The 26,739-nt window shown below is 43.6% G+C and overlaps 1 protein-coding gene across 3 annotated transcripts in view; it reads right to left on the bottom strand.

Annotated features, from left to right (window-relative positions):
* tiam2a (TIAM Rac1 associated GEF 2a) overlaps positions 1-26,739 on the bottom strand; it is a 78,584-nt gene that overhangs the window by 31,163 nt on the left and 20,682 nt on the right. For 2 of the 3 annotated variants that reach the window (XM_028565463.1, XM_028565461.1), the window contains exons 2-9: positions 20,178-20,273; positions 18,259-19,428; positions 14,104-14,557; positions 13,288-13,460; positions 12,155-12,379; positions 7,102-7,287; positions 6,618-6,761; positions 2,529-2,585 (exon numbers count right to left, since the gene is read on the bottom strand). In XM_028565463.1, coding sequence (XP_028421264.1) covers positions 2,529-2,585; positions 6,618-6,761; positions 7,102-7,287; positions 12,155-12,379; positions 13,288-13,460; positions 14,104-14,557; positions 18,259-19,422 — 2,403 coding nt within the window. In that variant the 5' untranslated portion in view covers positions 19,423-19,428; positions 20,178-20,273. Of the gene's footprint in view, positions 1-2,528; positions 2,586-6,617; positions 6,762-7,101; positions 7,288-12,154; positions 12,380-13,287; positions 13,461-14,103; positions 14,558-18,258; positions 19,429-20,177; positions 20,274-23,893; positions 24,015-26,739 lie in introns of those variants that run through there. The other variant, XM_028565462.1, reaches the window with a different exon arrangement.

Genomic DNA, 26,739 nt, shown 5'->3' with positions numbered 1-26,739 from the left:
CCGTTGAAGACAATTTGAGCCAATTTCCCTGTATCACATATATTAAAAGGTATTACTCTTCATTTCCTCGAAGCTCCACCCAAGGTTCCGCTTTCCACCACGGTGACACACACGAACACACACACAAACACACACACTAATGACCATCCATACTGGCTAGCAATGGTGCCTGTTCCTCACTTTAAAGCAGATGTTTGTTTTCATAAGTAGTCAAAGTTAGTGTGAGAATGCAGCATTAAGTTAGAAGTCAAGGATTCATGTCATTTCCCCCCGCCCCACTCCACTCTATGGAGGCCGTGTTAGTGACAGGTTTCATATTAGATGTTCATCTCTCTGGTATTATGCAACAGTCACCGCCCTGAAGCTAAACAATGACAGAACACCCTCAGCCTGTTGAAATAGTTGGTTGGGTAAAACTGTGTAGAGAGGACCGAAACCACACGCACATACTCTGCCGCACGGTCACACGCTATAGGAGAGAGCAAGCCATGCAGCGACAACGAAGTTTGGGCACATCGCACAAAAGCACATAAAAACGTACCCTTCACTTGACTTCACTTCAAAGGATTAGTGGAAGATGATTGCTTATTAGTGTCATTCAAGGGATTTAAGACAACAGGAGCAAAGTCATCAAGACAGGGATGAAGACCTGTATATGACAAAAATCAATACAGCAGTGCTATCATCTCTCGCTCTCTCGTTTTCCCTGCGTCCTACCCTGAAGGCTCTTAAACCCCACTAAATCAAATGTATTCTCGTGCAGGCTGTTTCCACATCCAAATCTAGGAAAGACCGTAACACTCAACCAAGGCGAGGGTTGCTGCATTGTAAGAAATTTTCAAGCGTTCACTCAATGAAGGCCATTATTGTTTCTATATACAACTCTCAAACCACTTCCTGTTCCCAGTCCATTTCTAGGCCCTTAATAGAGGCAGTTGTAACACTCGCCACATTCACCACAGACTCACACTATGAATCATAGCATCCTGTGGAACCCATCCTGCTCTGTCTAAAAGCCTCCATTATCCTCATCTGTCTGTGCCAGACATTATCCGTTTGTCCATAAAGGCTTTGACACGATTTTATTTGAACGACAAACAACAAAAAAATATTTATAAAACATTATCTTTTGGATACTTGTAAATAATTTCACATTTTCTTGCTTCCTTGCTCAGCTGCAGAACAGCAACATTTGAAGTTATGAGGTTTTTAAGTTACTTGCTCAAACAACACTTTAGAAATACAGAGCCTTGTCAACAGGTCGGCATCAGCCCAAATCATTCTTCAATCATTCATCATGCGATATTTTAAGAAATATACTTATCCGCTTCGTTGCCCAGAGTAATTGATTTGAGTAATTGAGATTGATACCACTCTCGTGTCGGTTGGTTAAATATGAAGCTTCGTACAGCAGTTGGTTAGCTTAGCTAAGCTTAGCATAAAGACTAAAAACAGGGGGAAACAGCTAGCCTGGCTCTGTTCAAAGTCTTGCCCTCACTGTGCCCAGCCAAGAAATAGTCTGGCACATAACTCCGACAAAATGGCAGATTTTGGTTTTTACACTTACGTTTTTGTACGGATAAACAAACAAGATGTAACATGCTAATTAGTTAGCCTGGGAGGTGCTGGTAGCAGGCTTAGTTATCTTTAGACACAGCAAGGCTAGCTGTCTCCACCTGATTCTAGTCTTTAAGATAAGCTAAGCTTACCGACTGCGGCATCATATTCAGACAGACAATGATATTGATGTTCACGACCGACTCTCAGCAGGAAAGCAAATTAATATTTCCCAAAATATCAAATATTCGTTGAAAGGATCTCATTGTTGATCTCATCTAACCCTCATTTATTGCAACTTGAGTCTTATTTCTAAAATTTTGTCCATCGTAGAAAACCCTGACCAAGAGATGTGGAAGCTTGTGGACAGCGGGGATTGGAGCTGAAGCTTACAGCAATATTTCACACTTCCTTGATCTAGGCATGTTACCAACCCAATAATATGCAAATTCTGCAGTTCCAACGTCTGGCTGCTCAGATGGACAGAATTCACACTTTTCAATCAGTCAACACTTTTACCATAAACTCACACTTTCAAGCGCTTCTGGTCAACACTTCAACTCACTCTCTATTAACTCAATTATGCCATGAATTGGACGCCTGTCCACGCCGGAGTTTAACACGGTGTACAAATTATCTTTCAGACACCTGCAGATCAACATGAAAGGAATATCAGCTTCAATCCTGGACGAGTAATGTGCATGCAGAAACACACACTTTGTGATCCCGTCACACACACCCAATGTGTAAACATATCTTTACATAGCCCACTATCAAAGTCCTGGAAGACGGCAGAGGTCAAAAGTAACAGCAGACATGTTTCAGCCACGGTTACTTCACGCTGAAACGGATAATTCAGCTCATAAAACAGTACCGCAGGATGGATATGACAGATGGCAGTGGAATTTTTGAAAGATATATCAAAGACCCACAAACCATGTAGGACAAAGTTACTGAACGCTATGACTCACCTCAGTGCTCCTGGGAGGGAGGGCGTACGTTTGACCTCCAGCGTCGCTCTCAAAGATCTGAAACCAAGAGACAGACCGTTAGAAATACAGACAGAGGGGCACCACACTGACTGATAAGCAATTAAGTGCTCAGCCACTTCGGCAACACAATATCAGACGCACACAGTGCAATTATGTTAGGGTGACCATATTTTGATTTCCAAAAAAGGACACGATCGGCCTGGCCTCGAGACAAATTCAGACAGTGGTGATTCTCAGAGGTTAATGAACATGCTTTATTATGCCTCAATTGTGCAAAAATAACTTCTGTAATAAAATAAAATCTGTAACAACATGTAACAAAATAATAGCTCTCTTTTAAAATAAATAAATAATATGAAATAATGTTCTAAATATTACCTCTTCTGTGTTAGAAAATCCAGCTTCAACAAAATATCTCTTAATACCTTTTCAATGTAATAACATAAATAATAAAAGACACTGACACATATGTGCCAGCTTTGCACACGGTGCACTCCGCCTCCCACTTGTCCCGACCGGTACGGTACGTGGGACATTTTTTTTTGCAGTTCAACTGTGAAGCTGCACTAGTCTTGTTTTATGGTTGTAAGTGGCCTGATGTTTATACTTGTGCGCTAGTGTGTGTGTTTGTGGGGGGAGTGGGTGATATAGCGGGGGAGAAGTGAGAGTGACAGCGAGCGAGTCCTACTGACTCTAGAGTCATAGTGAGAGAAACAAAGTGTCTCCCCTGTGTTTTCTGACCACGGTGGGAAATCTTTAGCAGGAAACGCTTCGGCATTTTGTGTGTAATGCTGCTCCGTCTGCCCTGGTCCCTGTCTGTATGCCCTGGTCCCTGTCTGTCTGCCCTGGTCCCTGTCTGTATGCCCTGGTCCCTGTCTGTATGCCCTGGTCCCTGTGTATGTGCGCGTCGCAGAGCCGCTCACAAGGCAGCCTCTCGGGAATTACGTCACACAACAAAGTAGCCTACCGTAGTATTGTGTTGAGCAAAGTGCCAGTCAAATTAAGTACACGCTTAATGGTCCCATGAAAAACAGTGAAAACCGGACATGTTAATGAATTTATAAACCCCCGACGCCCCGACAGTAGGTAAAAAGTGGACATGTCCGGGCAAAAGAGGACGTTTGGTCACCCTAAATTATGTAGTTAATTAAAAACTACGTGTGGCTAGTGAAGCGCTTTGAAACTGCTTTCAAACAGGGTCTGTAGCCTTTGAAGGTGCAATGGCTGGAAATATGCTGTGAGTGAGTGGAGGGGGATGTACCGACACTGAGTGGTTTCTGTGCAGCAGAGAGATGAAAGGGGGAAACCGTCCGGTTACAGATGAGGACAAGCGCTCCCCCTCTACATCTCCACCCCTAACTGTAGAAGTCTCTCCACTCTTGATCCATTCTATCTTCCTCAACCTCTCCTCTTCAGAGCCTCCCTGGCTTGTAAGCCCGGTGCTGGAAGTGCAGCCTCAGAGGGCTTTAACAACTCTATAATACAGCAGTGACACAAAGCCATCCGTTATGTGAGGGTGTATCTCCAGCCTTTGCTTAAACAGGCTGCAGTTATCAGGTTTTGCTGAGATACTTTGTCACTGGGCAGGAGAGGCATGATGGCATAGCTGGTAACAGAAATAGGGCATTTTGTTCTCAAAATGGGTCTGACAAAAGCTCAAAAGGTGCTTGTATTTTGCCGTGAAATTGAGTTGAAGCTGAATTTCCTGTGTAGTGTGCACACTGTTGGAAGAGACTTGCAGGCGCTATCCCCTTTTTTAAGATCAGGATTACTTTTCTCCAAAAACAATCTTTCTTTACAATCAGAAAAAAAACTCTGTAGCTCCTGTTATGGTAGTAAGAACCCTCATCTGACATCTGAGCGGCAGAGTACAGTAACTCTCGCCCCAGTACATTTATAAAGTGGCTGTAAACAGTGCTGCTTCGCCGTAAACGGACTAATTTTAGAAAGCTTTACCAACTCTCCCACAAATCCTCAGACCTTTCTGGCCTACTTCCCACAGCCGACTGCCGGCCAGCTCCTTACTGTATACATAGCTCTCCTAAGACGGATGAGAGATGAGAAAACGAGAGGGAAGAAGATAGGGGGAGGGGAGCACGACTTTGGGGCAAGGTTGTCGAGCACAGCATCACAGTGGTAAATGCGATTCAGGCTTAGTCAACGGAGATGAGTCAGTATGGAAACTGTGGGAAAAGGACCGCTGGTGAACGCTCTGATGTTTATGCTCTGAGAAACAGGAGGTTTGAGCGAGAGGACGAGGCTGAAGGGGAAAAAGAAAAGACAAATGGTTGGACAAAATGGTTAAGAGAGTGGGATGAAAATCTAGGTTTGAGAGATATAAATAAGTAGGATAGAGGTAGAAAAAAGATGGGGTGTTTGGGTTGGAGGAAGGGGGATACATGGTGAGCAAAAGGGAGGAAGGCATTGAAAGAAGATATCTTGAAAATCTCGGAGAAAGCAAAGTCTGAGAACCTGAGAAGGTAACAACAGATTAAGTGCACGGAGGAATGTTTGGCTCCTCAGACGGCCTCACTGTCCAAATCCTTCTCCAGCAAACACGTGTCTCGTCAGAACATGAGAGAACAGCCAAGGAGCTGATGATGTATTTTAAAATGGCCATGACTGAATTTCCAACAAGTCACAGAGAACAACAGAAGACTAACACTACCAATGAGCTTTCTGATAAAAAAAAAAAAAAAAAAAAAAAGGAAAACGACACAAAAAGAGCAGATGTCCAGGAAAACCCAGCACTGTTAAAATCCCTTGAAGCACTCACCAGCCATTTTCTGTTCCTGATTAGCCTCTATGTAAAGAACAAAAACACCAGAAAAGCACTCAAACAAGCTTGTAAGAGAAGGTGGACCTTGGGAAATAATAAAAAGGAGGCTGTTTAATATTTAGCGTCTTTACACCAACCATCTGCTGGTGTCTGCGGGGTGGAGAAAAGAGTGGAGAATGCCATCTACCACATATGGCTTTCAATAATTCATGTGTGTGCTGCAGCGCCACCTCGGCCTTCTGCACTGCGAAATGTAACCGGGCCTCATTAGGTCGGCCGGCTGGAGTTCCCCGGAAAAATAACACATGCTCATACCTAGTCGCTGACAGCAAGCACAAATGCATAAACATAAATATCACAGAGCAGGTTGTGGGTTGAGTGAGCTAGATAAGAGCAAGCGACAGAGAACAAGAACATTTTGTAAGCAGTCAGGTGTCAGGGCTCACCTACTGGAGAACATGATTGACAAAACAATAAGACTCCATATTGACTTCACAGCATAAAGAAATATGAAGGTAGATTGTCTAACTCCTCTCCCTTCTTATACTCTCGTCTAATGAATGGAGGTCTATAAAAGATAATCAAATTAGCGTTTCCTGTGGTGATTCTTAAAATAGAACACCAAAAGTGGAGGATTCTCCAGAGGCGTATCTTCAGGGTACAGAGTGGTGGATTTCTGTATCAATAAAAAAAACCAGCTTTCATGAGTCCCGTGTTTCCCCCCCCCCATGCACCTGGGTAAGGAATGCCCCTCTGTGTTTATGTGGATGGGAGCTTATGTGCTTCTAATTAATAAAATCTCCTTAGAGAGGGAAAAATATGTGTTCTGTAAGCGCTCCATGAATGTATCAATCTCTTGCTTTCTTTCATGTCAACGCAAGCGTTGTGCTTGCGAGTAAGCAATAAAGCAACATGCCTTCAGGTCGGTTCATTAATGAATATGCACAATGTGTACTGAGGGTGGAAGTATCAAGACAGTTTTTCTTGGCAGTAAGTGTCTAGAGACTGCATGCAGTATACGTCAACACTATGTGCATGCATGCATACGCATTCAGCATGCTCATGTTATGCCTTTCTGTAGTTCCCCGTGCTGAATACATTAAGTGGCTGATCCTGCATTACAAATCTGCTAATCCAGACCACCTGAAGAGTTTCATTATTCTGGGATTATTAAGTGTCACTTCAAGGTCTAAGTGCAGCTGTCAGGCTCAACGCTGACAAGAATACAAAAATACTGACATTAAGTAACTAGTACGTAATGTAATGTGTGCGTGTATTTTCGGTAGTACCTGCGATGCAGAGGGCCTCTTGTCCCGGCCCCTCTTCGTAAGGTTGTCGAGGCCTTTAAGAGAGGAGAAAAGGCCTCTCTTGCGCTGTCTGTGATTTAGGGACAATGAGCGCCTTCTGAGTGTGGCCTCATCTCTGGAACAGATCTTAACAGACAGACAGACACACACGCACACACTATCAGAACTGGAATCATTAGCTCAGCAAAAAATCCCATCTAATCAGACCATCTTAATTAGTTTTTTCCCTTCAGTAATGCAGAAAGGGAGTTTTCGCTGGATGCTTTTTTAGTTTCAAATGATTAAAAGATTTTCAAGGTTACTGTTACACATCAAGTAAATTCAAACTGAAGTATCACATACAAAAAGGAATGTTCAAAAAAAACATCCAAACAGGACACACTGCTGGTCCTTTGATTCTGTATTGTGCATTTATTTATAAATCATTCATCTGCCCTTTCTCAAGGCCTGTCCTAGGCTTCCTCACCAGACTATGGAAGGAGGAGACCGAGAAGATCCCCAGGCGCCCCAGGGTGCTTTTGGTGGGACGGCTGGCGATTGCTAGCAGGCTCTTTGGGTTGGGCAGCTCTCCACCCTGTAGACTGGCCAGGTAGCAGCGCATCCTAAACAGATCCATGTTAAACCTCTCCAGGTTCTGCTCCCACTGCTGGATCTGGGAAAAAAAAAAAAAAAAAAAAAAAAAAAAAAAAGATAACTTTACATGTTAGGTAGAGGTTCTGAATGTGAATTACCTGAACATTTTTGGTGGTGACTGAGAAAAGAGAGCCAAGGGGAGGTAAAAGAGGGGGAAAGGAGACAGGAGAAGGAGGGGAGGCATGAAAGGAAGAGTCAAAGAGGGAGTTCCAGGGTCAGTCGACTGCTTTCCATCAAGCTGCAATTACTTGCAGATGTTGGTGGAGAGGGCACAAATTGGTGGTTTGATAGCAAGGGGGGACTGCATATCTAGCAGAGGAGTCAGAGGGTGCGCAGTTAATTCTAATGCCCGTTTTTTTTATGCAAGTCTAGAGAGAGTGGTGATGTTGCACAGACCATCTGTTAAACCTCCACCCTGCACACGCAAATGCAGTACATAGTTTACATACACAGTTTACAGTTGCTTTTCCCCTATCCCTGTTGCACTATGTAAGCTATGAGAAAGGGCTTATTTTGTTGGCTGGCGACTGGTTTTAATGAGAGCATGCAAGTTAAACAACAATCTATAACAACTGACTTTAATAGGTCTCGTCTGCACTGTGAGTTCATTTACAATAACGCAGACTATGGCGTTGTGCTATTAGGACTCATTTATGTTGATGGCATTCTTTAGAATTAGGAACAAACTGAGGAGGAATGTCAGGGTGGTGTTTTATGAACCTTTGACTTTTCAAACATCTTAAAGAACTTGCACAGAAACCCCATGGGACCATACTGGGCTATGTTATGTGCTAAACCCATGAAAACGCCTACGTTCGTAGCTGTGCAGGTGGCCTCGGTTAACAAGCCTCGAGTCAATGACATTCAGCCATTATTCCCATCCCAGACTTGGACCGTGAGGACAACTGCTAGGAATCCACATGCTTTGGTAAAAAATGCCCTTGCCTTTTTGGCAAGTCAGTTATTTAAATAATTGAAAAGGCATTAGTCCTTTGCAAACCCAAAACGGCACATATAAAATTTTAACTCTGGAAAATCAGTATAGTTAAATTTTGAAATATATTATTAACTACAAGACACAAATGTTTTTGAGCGTTACATCTTTTGGAACATTTGCCCAGGTCCTATTTAATGGCGTTTTTCCATTACATGGTACCTGCTCGACTCGCCTCGAGTCTACTCGCCTTTTTGGTTTTCCATTACAAAAAAAAAGTCCCTGGTACCTGCCAACAGGTACTTTCTTTTAGTATCACCTCTGTCGAGGTTCCAAGCGAGCTGAGGCGATACCAAAAGGTGACGTGAAAACCTGCAGACTACTGATTGGTCGGAGAGAATAGTCACTAATCACAGCGTCATCATTGCTAGTGACAGACGGGGGTGTCCTGAACAAACCCATCGTTTTAAAATAGTTTAGCCAGCGGTGTTTTTTTTTGCTGCCTCCAGCTTCTCTTGAAACAAAATTTGTCTTCTGGCTGTGGCAACAATAACAACACACCTTCAACGTTCTATGTGTGTGTCGCGTTAGGTCACGGAAGTTTCCTGCGGCGGCGCTATGACAACCAGCCGCGCTCGCATCACGAGGCGGTACTAAATCTGCAATGAAGAAAGGAGGACGTGGCAACACGGCCAAGTCGAGCCAAGCCGAGTAGAACTGCTACTAGCAGTGGGTAAGCACCATAAATCAGACTATGCAACTTTTTGAAGAATAAGTGACGCATTTTTCGTGAAAAGTTGAATTAGCAATAAGCAACAAAAATGCAGTGTACCAACTATGGAGCCATTTTGATGCTAATAAGCCATCACCTACCGTTAGTATTTCATTGACTGCCATTCATTTTGGCGTCACTTTGACAGCGAATAACTTTACACCTGAAGTGTTTAAAGACTATTGGTCCATTGTTTATTTCTAAAGAAACACGACAATGTATAAAAGGCCGCCACCAGCTAGCATTCACGTCAGACTGGAGCTTCTCAAGTCCCGACGACATCATAAACAATTTTCGTAAAACTGCCCATATTCAAAATCTACACAGTTGATTTCTCACATAAGAAAGTCTCAAGTGAATTTAGTGATGAAATAGCAGACCAAACAGTTGTTGGCTGCAGCTACTAAGGCAAACTATCGATCTAGATTCTAGAATCGATTGCTTTTCCTTGGGTTCCCAGATGTTAACACTGAATTTTAAACATTACATTTTGCAGCTGAATTTGGCCTGTTGAATTTGAGGAAGTTGAAAATGTATTAGTTGAATTTAATACATTGTATTCTGCATCTGAATTTGGTATATAAAATTGTTTTATGTTGAATTTTGGATTCTGAATTTATGAATTCAGATACATAGTTTCAACGCATAAATATTCTGTGCTGAAATTCAATGGCTTTTTAATTTCAAAATCCGATTAAACAGATTTACTTCCATACCCCCCTCTCACACACATTGGCCAACTCTGGCAGACTCACTATCTTCTCCTTTTGAACATGAAATTAAAAATAAAAATAAAAACTGTCATCAAATTTGCAATTTGCGGGAGCCTGGTTAGCTCACCTGGTAGAGCGGACGCCCATATATAGAGGTTTACTCCTCGACGCAGCAAAGTGGGTTGTGTACCTTATTTGATTTACTCTTTTTCTTCTTCCTTACCTTTTGTGTATAATTGTCGTGCTCTGTAATTTTGTCTACTGTGTATTTTTCTGTTTAAAATCTAAACTGTACAAAATGTTTATTTCCAAAACTTGATTCTTATCTCAATAAAATATGTTGCAAAACAAAAAAAAGGGTTGCAAAATGCCACAGCATTTGGTCACAATCTGGAGCCCTGCATAGGCAACTAACGTTAACGTTACCTCATCTAAAATGTGATAGCGACATAAAATATGACAAAACAAATAAAACAACTAAAGGTGGGTTTACTTATTGGGATAATGGTAGTCACATATATTAGCATGGATCCACAAAGCTAATGACATTTGTAATCCTTTCACATTTTCCCAATTTGTTTAAATACCTTCCTGTCAGATCCTGATTCTAAGTGTTACTGAACCTAAACTCAAAGACCTTGTACATAAATCCTCTGATAGTAAGTAAGCAAAGCACATTTTTTATCCTGCTATTTTTGGGTCAATATATACAACACTGTGTTCTGGAGGAACTGTGAATTAATTTCACTCAGTGGTTTGAAGAGGACTTCAGATGGGGAAGTAGGTAGTACTCAGTAAGTCAGATAAGCTTCTTCCTCAAAAGCAAAGACAAATTTAGGAGAGTTGCTGCTTTGGAAAAACTCACGTCTTATGTATAACATTTCACAAGATCCAAGCATGCTTCTGAATTGCATGCCATCTGGATCTGTTTGTCAACAGTCAAATATCCACATCTTTATTCAGGGATGTTCTGAAATAGTCCTGTGCATAAAATTCGATTTGATGATTCATGCTAGTGGTGCATCACTGAGGAGGGCCTATATGCAGCCTATTGCTTCATGGATCTAGAAGGCATGAATGAGTGAGACCATCAACCAACAACAGTGAAAAGCAAGGCATGTTTTGGCCCATCTAGCCTGCATGCACAACTTTAATTATTTCCCCTCTTTAACATCTGCCCCTGTCTCTCAGTAAAAGCCCTAATGCATAATAAGTCTTTCAATGCAACTTGATCGCAGTGTGTGTGTGTGTGTGTGTGTGTGTGTGTGTGTGTGTGTGTGTGTGTGTGTGTGGGGGGGGGGGCTGGTCTTCAAAAGAGGTCTACTGGCACTGATTTCAGTAGACATGGGTGGGGGTGGGGTAGATCAAAGTAGTGCTCTGTTGGTGCTAGACAACCCCACCGAAACCTCAAATCTATCATCAGCCTCTGGGCGCCTGTATCAGAGTCCTGTCCCATACTCCTCTGACCCTATCATTGACTCCAACCCTGTCTGTCTCTTTGTCTACTCTAAAGTGGCATATTGGCTAATTGGAAACAGACGCAAGCAGGAAGTCAGGCAGTGACATCTCCATTGGTGATTAGTGAGGTGAGCTGTTCAGCTTCTATCTTGCTTGATAATAACTCATATTTCCACTAAGGCACTTTAACTAAAGACCAAATAATTGCCCTTCCAATAAGTATCCATTTTGCTTTTCTAGAGTAGCAGCAGTCAGCACACATGGACATAAGCAGCTGATGAAACGCAAACACACGTGGCTACGCAGAAGTAGAAAAGCATAAAAGTAAGAGGCACTTTAAGTCAATGACCACCAGCATCACAGGTTAAAAAAAAAAAAAAAAAAAAAAAAAAAAAAACAGCTTGATTTCCGCAGATTCCAAGGCAAACAGCAATTACTAGTATACATATTTGGGTTCTTGCTAAGATATAGATTATGTGCTTTTTATACCCATCAGTATGCCGTATGTAGGCTATAGCACAGCGCTGGGTGCTTTGGATTCCCCCCCGGGGCTGTGAGGAGGAGGAAGAGGATAATGCATGTTGAGAGCCCATTACTAGGAAACATCTGGAATCTCAATCTGATGCTCGGGGATGCGAGCTGCTCCCCTGGGCCCCTCGCGATGCGTTTGGGGACTTATGCATTTAGGCCACTTCACCCACCCACAGACAAAAATAAAGCACAAGCTTGTCACCACAGTCACAAAATCAGCAAAAAAAGTAGGGCAAATCATGTGTATCGCATGGAATAGAGACAGTCTAAAGATCCAAATGTAGCATTACAAGAGCATGCTTAATGCCACCTGATCTATCAATGCTGTAAAGTAACCCAGCAGATTTTCTGTGAAATTTGTCCCAAGGGCATGCAGTGTAAAATGTGACAGAGGGCTCCAATAGTCTCAGTGATGCTGTTATAAATTACAGTCAATTCAACTAATGTGTTACTACCAGTATCATTATCAGCACCCCACCTGGTTCTCAATTGCCTTGCGGTTCTTGGGGTCGCTGACCACCGTCAGCTGGAGCTCGGCCATCTTCTTCATCTTCCCGTCCATGTCGATCTTCTGCAGCAGGCCGCGGACCTGGCTCCGCAGCAGGCGCACGGTATCCTCCTTCCCCTGGCGCTTGGCCAGCAGCGAAGCACTGGCAGAATGGATGGCTGTCACCCAGTTCTCCAGGTCAGTCTGGTTGCTGGCCTGGAAGGGCAAAGAGGGACAGGGAGTTCAAGTAGCAAGACCGATATTCCCGTTAGAAGCTGGATTTAGAGATAGCCAGATAAATTTGCTAGGATTGCCAAAGCACTGCTTTTGTGTTATTCTACCATATATCACAATAACCTCAAGCTGGGCTCTGCTGGCTCAATAAAATAACTTGATTAATGGTGTCTCTATGAGAAAGCACAGGTTATGAACTGTTGCAGAAATCAAACACACATTTTCCCTGATAATAAGCCCTTTCATAATTAACGCTTTAAAAGGAGATTCACTCGGAGGCAGCACATTGGTTGAGAAATTGGTTGAAGTCCCTTTAGATTGAGAATGACTCATGTTCAACAGGCCATGTGAGTGGAAACAAAAAGGATGAAACCCAGGCGGTCTTCATGCTACAGAGCTGATTTTCTCTCTGCTTGCCTCTGGGGCTATGTCCACATAGAACTATTTTATTAGATGTAGGTCTGTACACCGCGACATGCTGCAGTCTGGGAAGCTTGTAATGGAGGGGGCTACACGGAAAGAGCCTACGCTAGGCATGAATTTAATAGTGATATGTAGGTCAGTAAACACAACAGGCAAATAGGATGTACTGTCGGACCCCTTAGCTGGAATGTTAGGGCACTTTGCTTGCAAGTCTCACACATGCCAAAATGTGTCATTTCACATGCTACACTCCAAGGAAGGGAAGCTAAAAAGGTCCATGTCTGGTAAAATTGAACTACAACCATGTACTGCAAGATCATGTTGCATACTTCAGTCTGTCATCTGTCATCCAGGACGCCATGAAACGCATTCATAAGATTTATCACTGATGATTTGACTCTCCCAATTATCAGCACCAAATCTCAAAGGAACCTATCAAAAGCAGTGTGTTAACCGACGCGCTTCACCTGGAAGAGGTAGACGTCTCCATACGAGTTGCTGAGGCAGAAGACATTCTCCTTTTTGGGGTGCTCGGGGACAGCCTGGACTATGCTGTCCTCGGCCAGGAGAGCGTAGCGAGGAGACAGCTCCTGCTCTGGAGAGCCTTTGCCGTAAGTCTCGTAGAACAGCAATGTACATCCTGAAAAAGACGGAGTATACAGACAAGGAGATAGATGCAAATGTGCATGAGTAAGTAATGCAGAAAAACAAGCAAATGTACATCATCAAGCTAAGTTTCTTTAGATTGTAAAAGTTTGGGTTTTTTATAGCCGTCACATAATGTTTTACAGACAAAATGTCCCTGTGAAAACATCTAACAAATGAAGTTCTGCAGGACCAGAGTACACAGACGTTTTACATACTCCCTAGAGTGTCCTTGCTTATACCTTTTATTTTTTGTAACTTCCAGGAGGTGCTCTTCAGTAAATGCTTAAAAGCAGTGTCATAAAAGCAGCATGTGTACAAATTGGTGGCCTGAATTTTATCCATTTGGCGAGAAGCAACAGCATCATTTCCTGTAAGCTTTTAGGGTGGGAGGAAGGGAAAATCACTCTTGACAAGTGTGATGCCGTGTTCAAGGACACGACTGCTGTTAGGAGGAAAACCCTGCGAACAAAAAAGGAACCACCACCTCCTCAAAACTGAATTATTGAACTACAACTTGGATAATCTACTTACTTGTGAATTATTTTAAAACCACAAGTCAGCACATTCTTTGACTCAATGTCAAAGTGCATAATTGTTGCTTGCACACCACCTCCTCCTCCCAAGTTCAAGCTCACCTTTCAGGGTCACCCAGTACTGCTTCCATTTGCGGCGAGTCACCAGCTCCAGCTTCCTGTCCTTGTGCAGAGTGATGAGGGGTTTGAAAGAAAGCCAGCCGGCTCGTCTGACCACCCCCTGCTCCTTTTCAAACAGCAGATCCAGCTGCTCCAGGGAGCCCTCGGCCGACTCGCTGCTGCTCTCCCCCTCTTCGGTGCCCGTGGATGGGTCTCTCCTCTCACCACCTCCCCCTCCTCCCTGTCCAGTGCCAGTCTCCAGCTCCCTCATGAAGTTCTCATAGATATTCTGGCGGAGGGCGTCACTGGTCGTTTGGTGAATGGCTCCTGATGACTGGGCCCTGGAGGCTCCGGGGAACCAGAGGACGCTCGACACCTGAGAGGGGGAGCTGGTGTCTGCAGTCAGGCCATCAACCCCACTATCGAAGGCATCGCTCAGGTCCTTGTACCTGGTCTCCTGATAAGGCACAAAAAGTTAAGAAAACATGAGATGAGTAAGATATGCAAGAGGAAGAAGGACAGACCATGTGGGGGGGGAGATGAGATTTTTATGACAACTAAAAAGTCTAATTCAGGGGTCTTCAGCATTTTTTTAGGCCAAGGACCCCTAGTTGAACCCCCTACTACATATTGTATAAAATTGCGTTGCATATTAAACTGGGCCTACAATAACATGTAGGGCAGCCTAAAGCCTTTACACATGCCTTTTTAATGGTGCATACAATACCACCAAGCTTTTAAAATAAAAATTGTTGGCATGCATGTTCATAGTTATATTCATGTTTTAATGGTGAAATGTGGTACAGTTAATCCTTAAACTTAACTGACTGTGGATGGCTACCTAACATATAGGACAGTAAGCCCATCATCAATGTTGTGTACATTAAAAAAAAAAAAAAAAAAAGATTATTTTTTACTAATAATATGTTGGATTCATGTTAATGTATATTTTCAGACATATTTTCTTTTTAAACCATCGATCAAGTAATTTGGTGGCCTCCCTGCAGCAACTCTGAGGACCCCCCCCCCCCAGGGGTCCTGGACCCCCTGTTGAAGATCTCTGGTCTAATTGATTGGTCACATTTGGATGTATTGGGCTGGTTTGGAGATTTACGAAAATAGTGAACAGAATTATTGTTCCAACCTATATTTATGCAAAACACGCCACGTTCGCTCCCAGATGTACACACCTCTGTATATACAGCAGAGCTCAAACTGAGTTTCTTTCAATTAGCCCCAAGGCCCCACAAAAGTGCAGGAGAAAATTTTGTAAAAACTCAAGTCAAACCACTCGTACCTACTTCAAAGTCTGCATTACAGTCTCTAAATCTTTTGCTAGGGCTGAGAAAGTGGGACAAATTTCCTGTGTTGGCACATGGGAGGTTGGAACCCTTCAGGCTCAAACAATTTCACGTCATTTGAGGTCTGCTGTGGCTTCCCAACTCCCCAAATGAACACTTGATTGAATTGCACTCTTTCATGCCTAATGACAACCTATCTACACTTGACTAGATTGTAGCATTGATTCTTCCCCTGGCAACAGATTGGAGTGCTCTCCACATGCAGACACAAAGTATATCGTGTCATGCCGGAGCTCATCCTCCGTCCTCGTTTGTTCCGGTGTCTCACTCAGCTTCGTCAAGGTCTTCTCCATCCTTATTAATGCTATTTCTATTGTTGATAATTAGCAAACCATTCAAATGGGCCAAAATCATCCGCAAAAGACTAGAATAGTGCTTAAAAGCATATACAAAATATTTGCTTACATGGAAAATAACAGCAAATAAATAAGGTCATGTTTTAGTGATTCCTGCAGGTTCCTGTTTAGCTACAAGGCAGCAATGAACTCTTTGAACCCACAGTGTTCAGTTGTGACAGGCAGCCTTTGCAGTTGTGACAGGCAGCCTTTGTTTAACCATTACGTCCACCTGTCACCATGAAATACACAGTATTTGTGTAGTACAGCCATAGGAAAATGTGTACTGAGAAAATCTTTTCCAGCTTTCACTAATTTTATTTAGCTGACAAAGCCCGAATGTGCCCACCCTCTCCCAGTTCTCTTCCAGCTGCTTTTCATTACAAGCAGGTTCTTGGCCTTTGGCACCAGGGTTGTGGCGTGACCTTTAAACCCACAACAGAGCCATGGAGTTCAGGTGGAGGGGAACCAGAGCTGGAGGTGCTCCTGATTATGGTTGACCTGCTGAAAGGAGGCACTGGGAACAGCCCTTGGAGATATATGCCGCGGAGGTTTGGCAGTCAACAAAATGGCCTCCGGAAAACAAAGGAAATACAGTCTGAAGATCAGGCCTAGTCAGTCCCAAAGAAGGAGAAATTTAGGCATCAATCACGGATTCTTTTTCTAAATTGTCCAATTAATCTATGTCCAACTTGTTAAAATTTGTCAACAATACCTGGATCTGACAATGGATTCTATTTTCTTTGATGAATCACATTTCTGTAAAAACTGTGTTCTTACAGCCTTATTTCTGACTAACAAAGACTGAAGTAAATCTTTGGGTGCTAGTCTGCAATCTTAACAGTCAAGCGCCAACACCATAGCTAACATGGTGTTATGGCAAGCGGGAGATTTAGAGGCAGACATTACTAATGTAAAGTGAAAGCTGTGCAACACTTAAAGTGAATACTGTCAGTCTAATGCGTATTTGTCACTACAGGGTGGAGTGACAGCATCAAGGCAAAGTATCTCATATATTTCACTCAACCTTATCCGCTGTTTAAAGCACAAGGAGAAGCTCACAAATTCTTCCTCTAGTAAAGAAGAAAATGTCTTCTGAATACAACAATTGTTCTATTTTGTTGTCAGACCCAACTGACTGAACACCAATCCCTATTAGCAGATTTACTCTCTAAGGACCATGGAGGGGAGCCCAGAAAGTCTGCACCACACAACAACCAGAACACCCATAAGTCATTCATTAACATTAGAGGGGCGGGGGTTCAATCTTCAGCTAGGATTTAGTTTCACTCGAACAGAGCCTCTCAAAGGCTTACAGCTATTCTCTTGGCAGTGCCCAAACAGCGTTCTTAAAACTTTTACAAGGCAAAGCTAAACGAATTAATGCAGAAACAATTGCTTCCAAGCCTCAAAGACAGAGAGGGACATGAGTTCAGGCTAAGATCCAACAAATGTTTTATATCAAATTAAAGCTATTAGGAACGTAGTGTTTGTAGGACAAAAATCACGTGCATGCAACATGCAGACAAGCTGTGGTTATTTTCAACCTCTTCTCTGACCCTTGCCTGTACGGTACAAGTATCAATTTACTACTGGGAAAATATATCAGCTGTCTGCTCTGTGTCTCATATGCTAGTGTAGCAGTTTCTATGCAATTTCCAGCCATCAGTTAGCTTGAAACCTTTTTAAATAAAATGCAATTCAATTTAGCTAATGACCCACACCATTTGGTTTAATCAACACCCTTGCAGCCTACATGTACATCTGACTGCAAACAAAAGAGCTAAAAACATTAACATGCAACAAGTACCGTAAATTAATTACAAATAATCAGTAAGCAATAATACTTCAGATGTACCCACCCAGATACAGTCATCATGAACCCTGCACCTCAGCCCTGGACTTCTCTTCCTCGGAGGATCCATGTCTTACACATTGTAATAGCAAGTACCTTTAATCTTTGTTCCATCCTCACAAAAACAAACAAGACCCAGCGCTGGCTGCCTTACAAATTTAATTTTGTGCCACCCCACTGTGCCCGGTCTCCGGACAGCTGGTGTTGCGGTGCTAAGGACCAGAGGACGGCGGTAGGTTCCTGGCCGTGCCAAGACCACCACTGTGGCTCGTGATCAAATAAACCTTACCAGACAGGAAACGGTCTGTGCGTGGCTGTTACTGATGCCATCGCCTGCCTAATAAGCTGCAGCTTTAAAGACTAGTAGTGAGGCAACAACAGTAGACCACAATAAAAAAGGGTGATACATGTATCTATTGTGAGGGCTATAAGTTCTGGGGCGACTACAAACACCACATTTTCGCAACCTATTGTTTTACATACCGGGTTGATAAGATCCCTGAATGAACCCTGTGAGTGATAAAGGGGTGTAAATCATAAAAAAAAAAAAGTGCTGAGCACAAAACTAAATCAATGTGATCCCAGAGCCCGTCCTGGCCAAGCTTACCTGAGACTTCCTCTTCTTGCGGCTCAGGCTTCCGGTCCAGTCACTGAAGCGCCTGATGCGGTTTTTGATAGAGTCTTTCTTATGGAAGCCAAAATCAGGTCCAGCCTGCTCCTGGTTAGGATACTGGTCCAGATCCTCGCTCATGGTGTGAGCTTTGGGCCTGCGACAGGGCAGGGTGTATGATGAGTACTGGCAGGCCTCGGGAGATTCTTCCTCCAGTGGCACATCCAAGACCGATGCAAAAGAGGCTCTGTGTGCCCTCTGGCCTGGTGGAGGCTGTTGTAAGTGGGAGGACAGGTCCCTGGCTGTGGGAAAGGTGGCAGCCATTGTGGAGTCCTTGTAGAGGTCCGTGATGGACACAGGGGGAGACTGTTCAGTGAAGGAGTCAAGCTGGTGGCTGGGGGAGTGGACTAGCGTCCTGCTGGCAGCGCAAGGTTGGTCCTGCTCACACAGCTCTGTGCTGGGCCCCCAGGGAGAGTCATACCAGGAGCCATCAGAGCTCAGTGAGCTTCCCTTGCTGGTCCTCGCCGTAGAGGAGGTAGAGGCCGGCGGCGGACCGCTGCGGTGGCTGTCCTGCCTACTACCACTTGAACCAGGCAGACTGGGAGTGGAGGCAGACTCCAGGTTGGGAGAGAACTTGAGCAGTTGTACGGGGCCAGAAGCCTCGTCCAGGAGGAGGGGATTGCCCGAGGTGTTGGTGAACTCCACCCTGAGACTGCCATCCTTCTTGATCACCACCCGTGGGCTGCTCTGTTCCTCTAAAGCCTCATGCTCATCACTGTTTCCATTCAGGGTGCTCCTATTAAGATCAGCCCCGTATGGATTATCTTCATACTCATCTGACATATGCCGCCTTCGTATACCACATCCAGGCGATCGATGCCAGCGATGCTCACTCGGGCTGCCCCTCGTCCCCTTTGAGACGTAGTCACAGTGCCGTGGGGAGTAAGGCGGACGGCTTTTAGGAGGGGACAGACAGCCACGGCCAACACACCTGGCCTTGTACCCTGAGCCCACCGGGGCACTTTTCCACCAAGTATGGGGCGATAAAGCGTCATCTTTGGCTGTGCGTAGCTTCAGTGAGTATGGCTTAGGTTTCCCAGGGAAGACAAAGCTGGTGCCTTTGGGGCCCTGGATGCTATATTGGCTCTCTGAATTCCCCATTGCTGCCTGGAGAAAATAAAAAAGGGAAACAAAACCATAATGTCATCGGCATTATGCTACTGGAAAATTCACGGTCGTCACACATACGGCATATGACATGGTATGACTTAATGCCAGCTCATCAGAGACATAAAATTAAATTATTACTCAAACAATAATGACTACACTCCCATGAAACCATACGTAGACACATAATGGTTAAATTCACAGTGACTGTTTCCAGGGTAAAACAGCAGCAGGTCTAATATCTTCCTTATGTCTCTTAAAGAGAATAGCTATAAGTAATTCTATCACATCTGGTCATTAATCTGTATGGTCTCTCATTTTACTACATTCTTCCATTCTTTCTATAGAAAGGTCAAGTCAGAGGAACAGGCTCTCATGGTTGTTTTGTGTGAAAGAGTTTAGGACAATGTGAAATCACTTCCAGGCTGTCCACAGCACTCTTACATTAGTGACGGAGAGCCGTGACCAGAAAGACATTTCATTACAGGAATAATGCTATAACAGATAAAGCGCTGGGACACTGTTGGTGGTAAGAGACCGAGACATACCCTAGGTGAATGTGCCGTACTAAAAGAAACAGGTTTCAATAATGACCATTTGAAAGGACCAATATATCTGAACATCCATCTCTAGTTGTTAGCTATGGTGAAACGAGAATTGACAGATTTGACTGTGTATTCCAGGGACACATTTTAAATTCAATCAAGTATAATAATATTAACAATTAGATATGAAGGCCACAGACTCACCTGTCTGAAAGTTTCTTCTCAGATTGGAGCTCTTATGTGCAAGGTTCCCGCCGCCTCATTGCTCACATAAACTCATCCCTTTGTCGTCTGGCTCATCTGAAACACAGAGAGAGAAGTTGACTTAGTACCCAGTCTCTTTCTACAGGACTGTAATTTACTGTAATAAGCTCCGTGTTTGACAACAGGTGTGCCAGTTAAAGAGTAGACCTGATCCGCAGCATTTGGTAGAAGACAGTGTTTAGTAGGCAGCCATACTTGTTTCTCACGGAGATAAACAAAGCCAGGCAATACGCAATACAGAAACAGCATCTGAGATTTTACTTGAGATTTTCTCAAAACATGATTGATCTTATTGGCAGGTTTGGAAGAAAAAAAAACGGATTTCAGATGCAGCCCTAAAGTATCAAACAACACTCCAACCAAGTTCCCAGTAGTATCACATCAACCGAGCTTTTTACTACACAAGACAGCACAGTACAGTAGTGCCAGCCTGGCTCTACAGTATCATACTAGTTTAAAATAAGTCACTCCACCCCCCAAATCTCTCCTCAAATCGGCCATCCAAACCAAACATTCGTAGCATTTTTCCACCTCCCCGCAAGTAAATGACGTCGTCTTTGATCGGGGTTGGGAACGTTTTTGAAAGCCGGCTACAGTTTACCCGTCTGTTTATTTTTAAACCTTGGAATCCTAGCTTGCTCCTTTTTTTTTCCTTCCACTCGTCACCGCCAAATTTGTCCGAGGGCAAGATCATAAACCAGAAACGGCTGAGGAGCACCCTTTGCAAAAGGCACCAGGCATCTTCTGCGAAGCAGTGTGACTGTCTTGTGTGTAAAATATAACCCACTTACATTCATGTAGCTCACACTCCAGGAAGGCTTTCAAAATAGTGTTAACTCCACTAAGCCTCACAGCACACGTAAAGAATGTGTAAGGTTACAGTGTAAACACCCCCTGCCAAAAGCCCTAACCTTAAGGATTAAGTGATCTGCAGCATTAAGAGTTCATCTGCTCCTGCTTGAATGCACCTTGACTGTGTTGTGAGATTAAATCGTGTTATCTGACTAAATGGACTACAGTAAATGAGTGCGTTTAAAACATGAAGTTACGTGGGAAATTCCAGGGGGACTAGAATCTTTTAAATGTAAAACATATGAGGTGCTAGATCCCGACGTTTAAGGACAGGGCAAAGATCCAGACTAATGTTAAAAAAAAAAAAAAAAAAAAAAAAAAAATCAAATGTAACAAGAAGCCACACAAGAAAATTATTCTCTCCTTCTTTGTTTAGAATGAGCACTTGAAAGTACAGTGGAATCTTGGCCAGAGGCCTGGTAATGAACTTGAACCAGCACTCTGAGCTGATCAGAGGATTAACCAAACACTTGCTTCGCTCGTCATAAGTTAAAGCAGTACCAATACTGAGAGGAATGGTCTTGGCACTATAACCCTGAAACCACCTATCCAAGCCGCTTTATGCCAGTAACACACTGATTATTTCCAGGTATGTCTTACTAGTTGAACTGGGGCCAGGGTTCACATGGATGGACCCTAGACAAATCCAAGCTGATACTGCTTATGGATGCATGGTCAACTGTACAAGACTGATCCAACTCTAAGCATTTTCTTAAAACACCTGCAGGAAAACGGGCATGTTTCTTATTCAATTTGTCTTGCATCTAGTAGCTAGAAAGTAAAGGGTAAAACGATTATTAGTACCTTTCAGTCAGCATTAAGCTGGTTGTCCAACTTGTCACAGTGACTGCTTTTCTTTTAGCGCTTTTCTCGCAAACTTCATTCTCACAGAGGAGGGTTGTGGGTATGAAAGACTAAAAAGGCGTAACACACACGCCTAAAGACACACACCCTCGCCTTCTGCTGCAACTTGAACTGCAGTATTGTGCGACTGTTTTGGGAGAACAACAAGACAGACAAGTCTTCCTTTTAGTTGCAAACCACTGCGCCCAGTCTGAACTCTCCCTCCCTCTTCCCCTTAGTCCTCTGTTCTCATCAATAGGCTTCCTACAGGCCATCTGCTCAGGGGCCAAGGAACCACGGCCACCCTAACGCTCCTCGACACACCCCATGACCTGGCATTTCTTCTCAAGCTGCCCCTGGAGGACTCCTACGTAAGCTCCATGTTTAGTCTGGCACCGTGTGGGTCTTGGGTCTGCAGCTAGGGCGAACTGCGAGGAATGGGCCACGCCTCGACACGGTATAAACACAGTAGGTGCATAAAGGCATTGTTATGGAAGAAACCGCCTTTTTCCTACATGAAGACCACCGTGCATTTGGTGAACAGGAGCTACAACCTCCGTCAAAGTCTGAAGAACTACGTTTGCAATTCTGACCCTCGTGTCCTTGAATCGAAACTTGATAACCAAAGCTGCAGGAACAAACTATTGACACAGCAGTGTGAAACACAGGGCCATTCCCCAGAGAACTTAGCCTCACAGTAATATCATGATGCTGTCACTGCAGTTTTTTAACCTTTGAGATACAGAAATCTTGCTGGGACTTTTCCCCCCCCAATGGTGAAAATATAGGCCAACGATGTGCTGTGATGAGCATAAATCAACAGTGCAAATAAAGTGGAAAATAATATACAAAATTAAGTACCAGCAAGGATTCGTGCTTTAGAATTATTATGCTGTGAACTAAGGAACTATGAGGTCATTTGTTATTAGAAGTGACTGTTAACACAACCACACTGCCTTCCTCCTGTCAAATCACAGCCCATGGGACTTGTCTCTTATCACTTTCCTCTGGCGCCGTGACAACTGAGCTCTTAAAGGAGCAGTGTCCTTAAAGCTCCACTCTTTTAAGGCGCAGCTTAAATTCAAACTTATGCAAAACAACCACACTTAGTTCTTACAGGACAAAAAAAACAAAAAAAACAACAGGAAGTGAAGAGAAGAGAAAATAGTGGAGCCGAAGACTAGGCCGTCTCCTGCTGAGTTGTTGTCATATGAAACAGATTTAAAGTATTATGCGGTTGTTTGCTTGTGAGGAGAAATGTAAATCTATGAATCACTCGCTGAAAGCCCATATTACTGTGTGGTGGAATCAGCCAAAGCCACCAAACATCCATCAAAGTGCTTGTTAAGTGTCTTTTGGACTTTTTTATTATACATTTAGAAGCTCTGCCTCTGTCTCCCGACAAAAAAAAAATGGCATGGCAGCCTTCTGAAAGATTTATACACGTATGCCACTGCCATTCCAGAGTGATGCCAAGAAAATAAAAACGTTTCCAAACACTTTCATACAATGGGATACCACTGAGCGAGTATCCAGAGAGTTCAGCATGAAATACAAAGTTCAGACGAGGTGGTGGTAAGGTTGTCAAACTCAGTTATTCTCATGAGTGAACGCGTCATGTTCGTTATGCTGACAACCCTGAAACGCACCACAGTGATAAAGTTTGAGATTGTGATGAGTCACTTTGTTGCATCTGCATACAAGGCTACACGTGGCAGGCTTATACAGCAACGCAGACCACACACTAGAGATAAACACTAAGCACAACTTGCTATCTAACAGCTACAGGTGGAATCTAAACAGCACTCCCACATTCAAACACACAGAGTAACCCACACCTGTGGATCTGGACAATAGGAACCACAATGCAACCTCTTCACCTCAGCGTTCTCTTAATCCAGTAAAAAGGGGAAACAAAAAGGGAGTGAAAGATAAAACACAGAGCCCATAACATCCCTTACCTCTGTGGCACGGGCTTTCATCTAAAAGCTCTTTGAACAGCTTGCAAAGGGGAAATCTAGCTGGTGTTCTCTGATCCCAAAGTGGATTCTCCCTGTGAAGGCTAGTTGTGTCTTAAAGCAACACACGCACCACATCTGACTCACATGCCCAGACACACTGGAGGACACATGGAAACTCCCTCCCGGCTTCAAGGCAGCAGCGAATCACAGCCCTCCCGGGTATCCCTGGGTAACGAAGCACCAAGAGTAAAAGCAGGAGAGCAGGGAGGAAAAAGTGAAAAGTTCTCAACAGAAGAGCTCTCTCAGAAAGAGAAGGATGTTTTATAGCTCTCATCCACTGCAAAAAGGGCTCCACTACTCCACGGTGTTGTTTTTCCTATATCCTGCTTTTCCGTTGGCTAGGAGGAGGATGCAGGGCTTGTTACAGCCAAGGCGGTTTTCCATAGCTGTTTGAGGCGATTGGGCCAGACAAGCTGGCGTATAATGGCTGCAATGCTGCTTGGGGAGGCACTGGGGAGGGCGCAATGACTGGAGCTCTTGTCTGACCCTAAATACCACAATGACCCAAGGAGGAGGATGGGGAGGGAGCCAGCTACTGGGGAGGCAGAAATTGTGTGTGTGTGTGTGTGTGTGTGTGTGTGTGTGTGTGTGTGTGTGTGTGTGTGTGTGTGTAAAAAAAAAAAAAAAAAAAAGAAAAAGGAGGAAATTACACAGGGGAAACAGAGTTAGCGACATGGCTAAGTTGTTTAAACGTTTTTATGGGCCAGAGGAGCCAAATGTGCATCTCATTTTGAGGAGCTAATTAAAATGCAAGCAAATGAGTCAAAGCCTTCTCTGGAATTAGAATTTCTGAAATGCACTCAAAGTGTTTTACTGTATCTCAGCGGAGAAGAACGTGAGACAGTCATCGTTCTTAAAAAAAAAAAAAAAAAAAAAAAAAAAAAAAAAACACACGCATGCCTCTATTTGTCCACGGTTCACATAGCTGTGGTCACACAGTCAAACTGGACCCATTCAGAAAGCCACACCAGAACACAACATGGCATCAGAACTGTACCAAATGTGCCAGACTGTTCCTAAAGCTGCTCTCAACGCTCTCGCGGGCCAGTTGTTTATTCCAGAGGATCTGAGTGTTATTGGTGTTCAGGGACATCACTCCTACAATTGGAAAACATGAGAGCCCATGTAAACTAGAATGGCTCAATCGGGGTTCTTCTTTAGAAATTCATCTCGGCCTGAATAGCTATTGAAGGTCACGACCATGCCACGCTGTATGAGCAGCTGTGGAATAGTCTTCCATCAGCCTTCTGCTTGACATAGAGACATCAGCTCCGGGGCACAATATTAGAGCTAAACAACATTGTTAACAACACAATAGTCCTCATGGCCTAGTCTGAGCTCCTCTCAAAGCCCTTTGTCCAGCTATAGATGGAGCTAAAAGGGTGGTCAACAACACGCTCGGAGGGATTGAGAGGCATGAAAATAGTGAGGCGCTGAGAAAGAAAGAGAAGGCAGGGAGGGACCGCTGTGATGCATATTCATACAGAGCAGGTGCCGGTTCTAATTCCACATGGCCAAGTGATCTGACCACTAATTAGGATCAATTAAGGCCGCAACAAGCTCTCCAGAGCCAAATTAAATCCCTAAGCTCTGAGCAACTGACTGCACACATCAACGAAATTTCTTCAACTGCTAAACTGATGCCGAACTTGGTAGTGGAAGCTTAAGGTCATACTGCTCTACATCATGATAATTCATTCTTTACCAATATGTTCTATTTTGCCCATGTGTATCATACTCAGGAGTTACCAAGCAAAACAGGAAATACAAAGAAAAAGCGGATCTATCAGGCTTTTACGTGAAGGAAAAACGGGAGCATGTTGTATGCACAGTGACACAAGTTTCAAAGAGCTTATCAGCAGAGCTTTGCTTTGGGATAAAGCTTTCAAACACTTAGAATCCCCACTGATACGGTCGGAGGTCTAAGATGACTCACGATGGCCCTTCAGTCCGTCGGCCCAAAATCAAGTCACCCACAGAAATCCTCTCCTCCAATTTGCAACCACAATGTCTGTATGTATCCAGCACAATTATGGCTCTGCAGCACTTCATGTTTTCAGTAACTCAGGCCTCTCAGAGAGATGCATCCTACTTGTGGTAAACAAGTTTTATGTAGCATAAACTGTGTCACATTTATTCTCAGACAGATTACTTGCAATAATCCATCTCTGATGAAAAACTCACACTGGTCAAGTGATACTCATGTGGCTGACGGATGGTGTGGAGAAAGAGAGTTGGGGAGTGAGTCAGAGGGAGAAATAGGAGTTTCCAGTCTGCATGCTAATATTTCTTGTCTCCCTCTTAAACAGCATGATGGAGCCACTGTCATAGCTGGAGGCCGTTTATGGTTTGATGCCATTGATTATCCTGCTCACTGGGGACTGCAGTCTGCGGCAATTTGTGAACGAAGCGTCCGTTGGGAGGAAATAAATTGATGTTAATTGCTCATTTTAGCAGAGATTAGTAGACCGCCTCACTCAGAAGCATGGATTTAAGGGTCTAGAAATGCAGTGGAAATAAGAACTAGATGGTCGGAGGGATCGGGGGTGTAGACTGATGGAATTCACTTAAGATGGAATGCTTTAAGTCAGAGTGAAAGGTCAAGTCTTTTGTTTGGTGGTTGGCTTTCACCCCTAGAACTCACTCCATCTCTTTAAAGATTCAGCTACTGGGATTTAATTATGTGTAGAAATATAATTATTTTTTTAAACTGAACAACATCTTTGCATATATATATAAAAAAAAATAAAAACTGCCTTGATATAAACTGACCCACAGTAAAAAGT

The sequence above is a fragment of the Perca flavescens genome, chromosome 20 (assembly GCF_004354835.1).
Source record: "Perca flavescens isolate YP-PL-M2 chromosome 20, PFLA_1.0, whole genome shotgun sequence".
Classification (NCBI taxonomy): Eukaryota; Metazoa; Chordata; class Actinopteri; order Perciformes; family Percidae; genus Perca; species Perca flavescens.
This window is presented reverse-complemented; position numbering and strand designations above follow the sequence as displayed.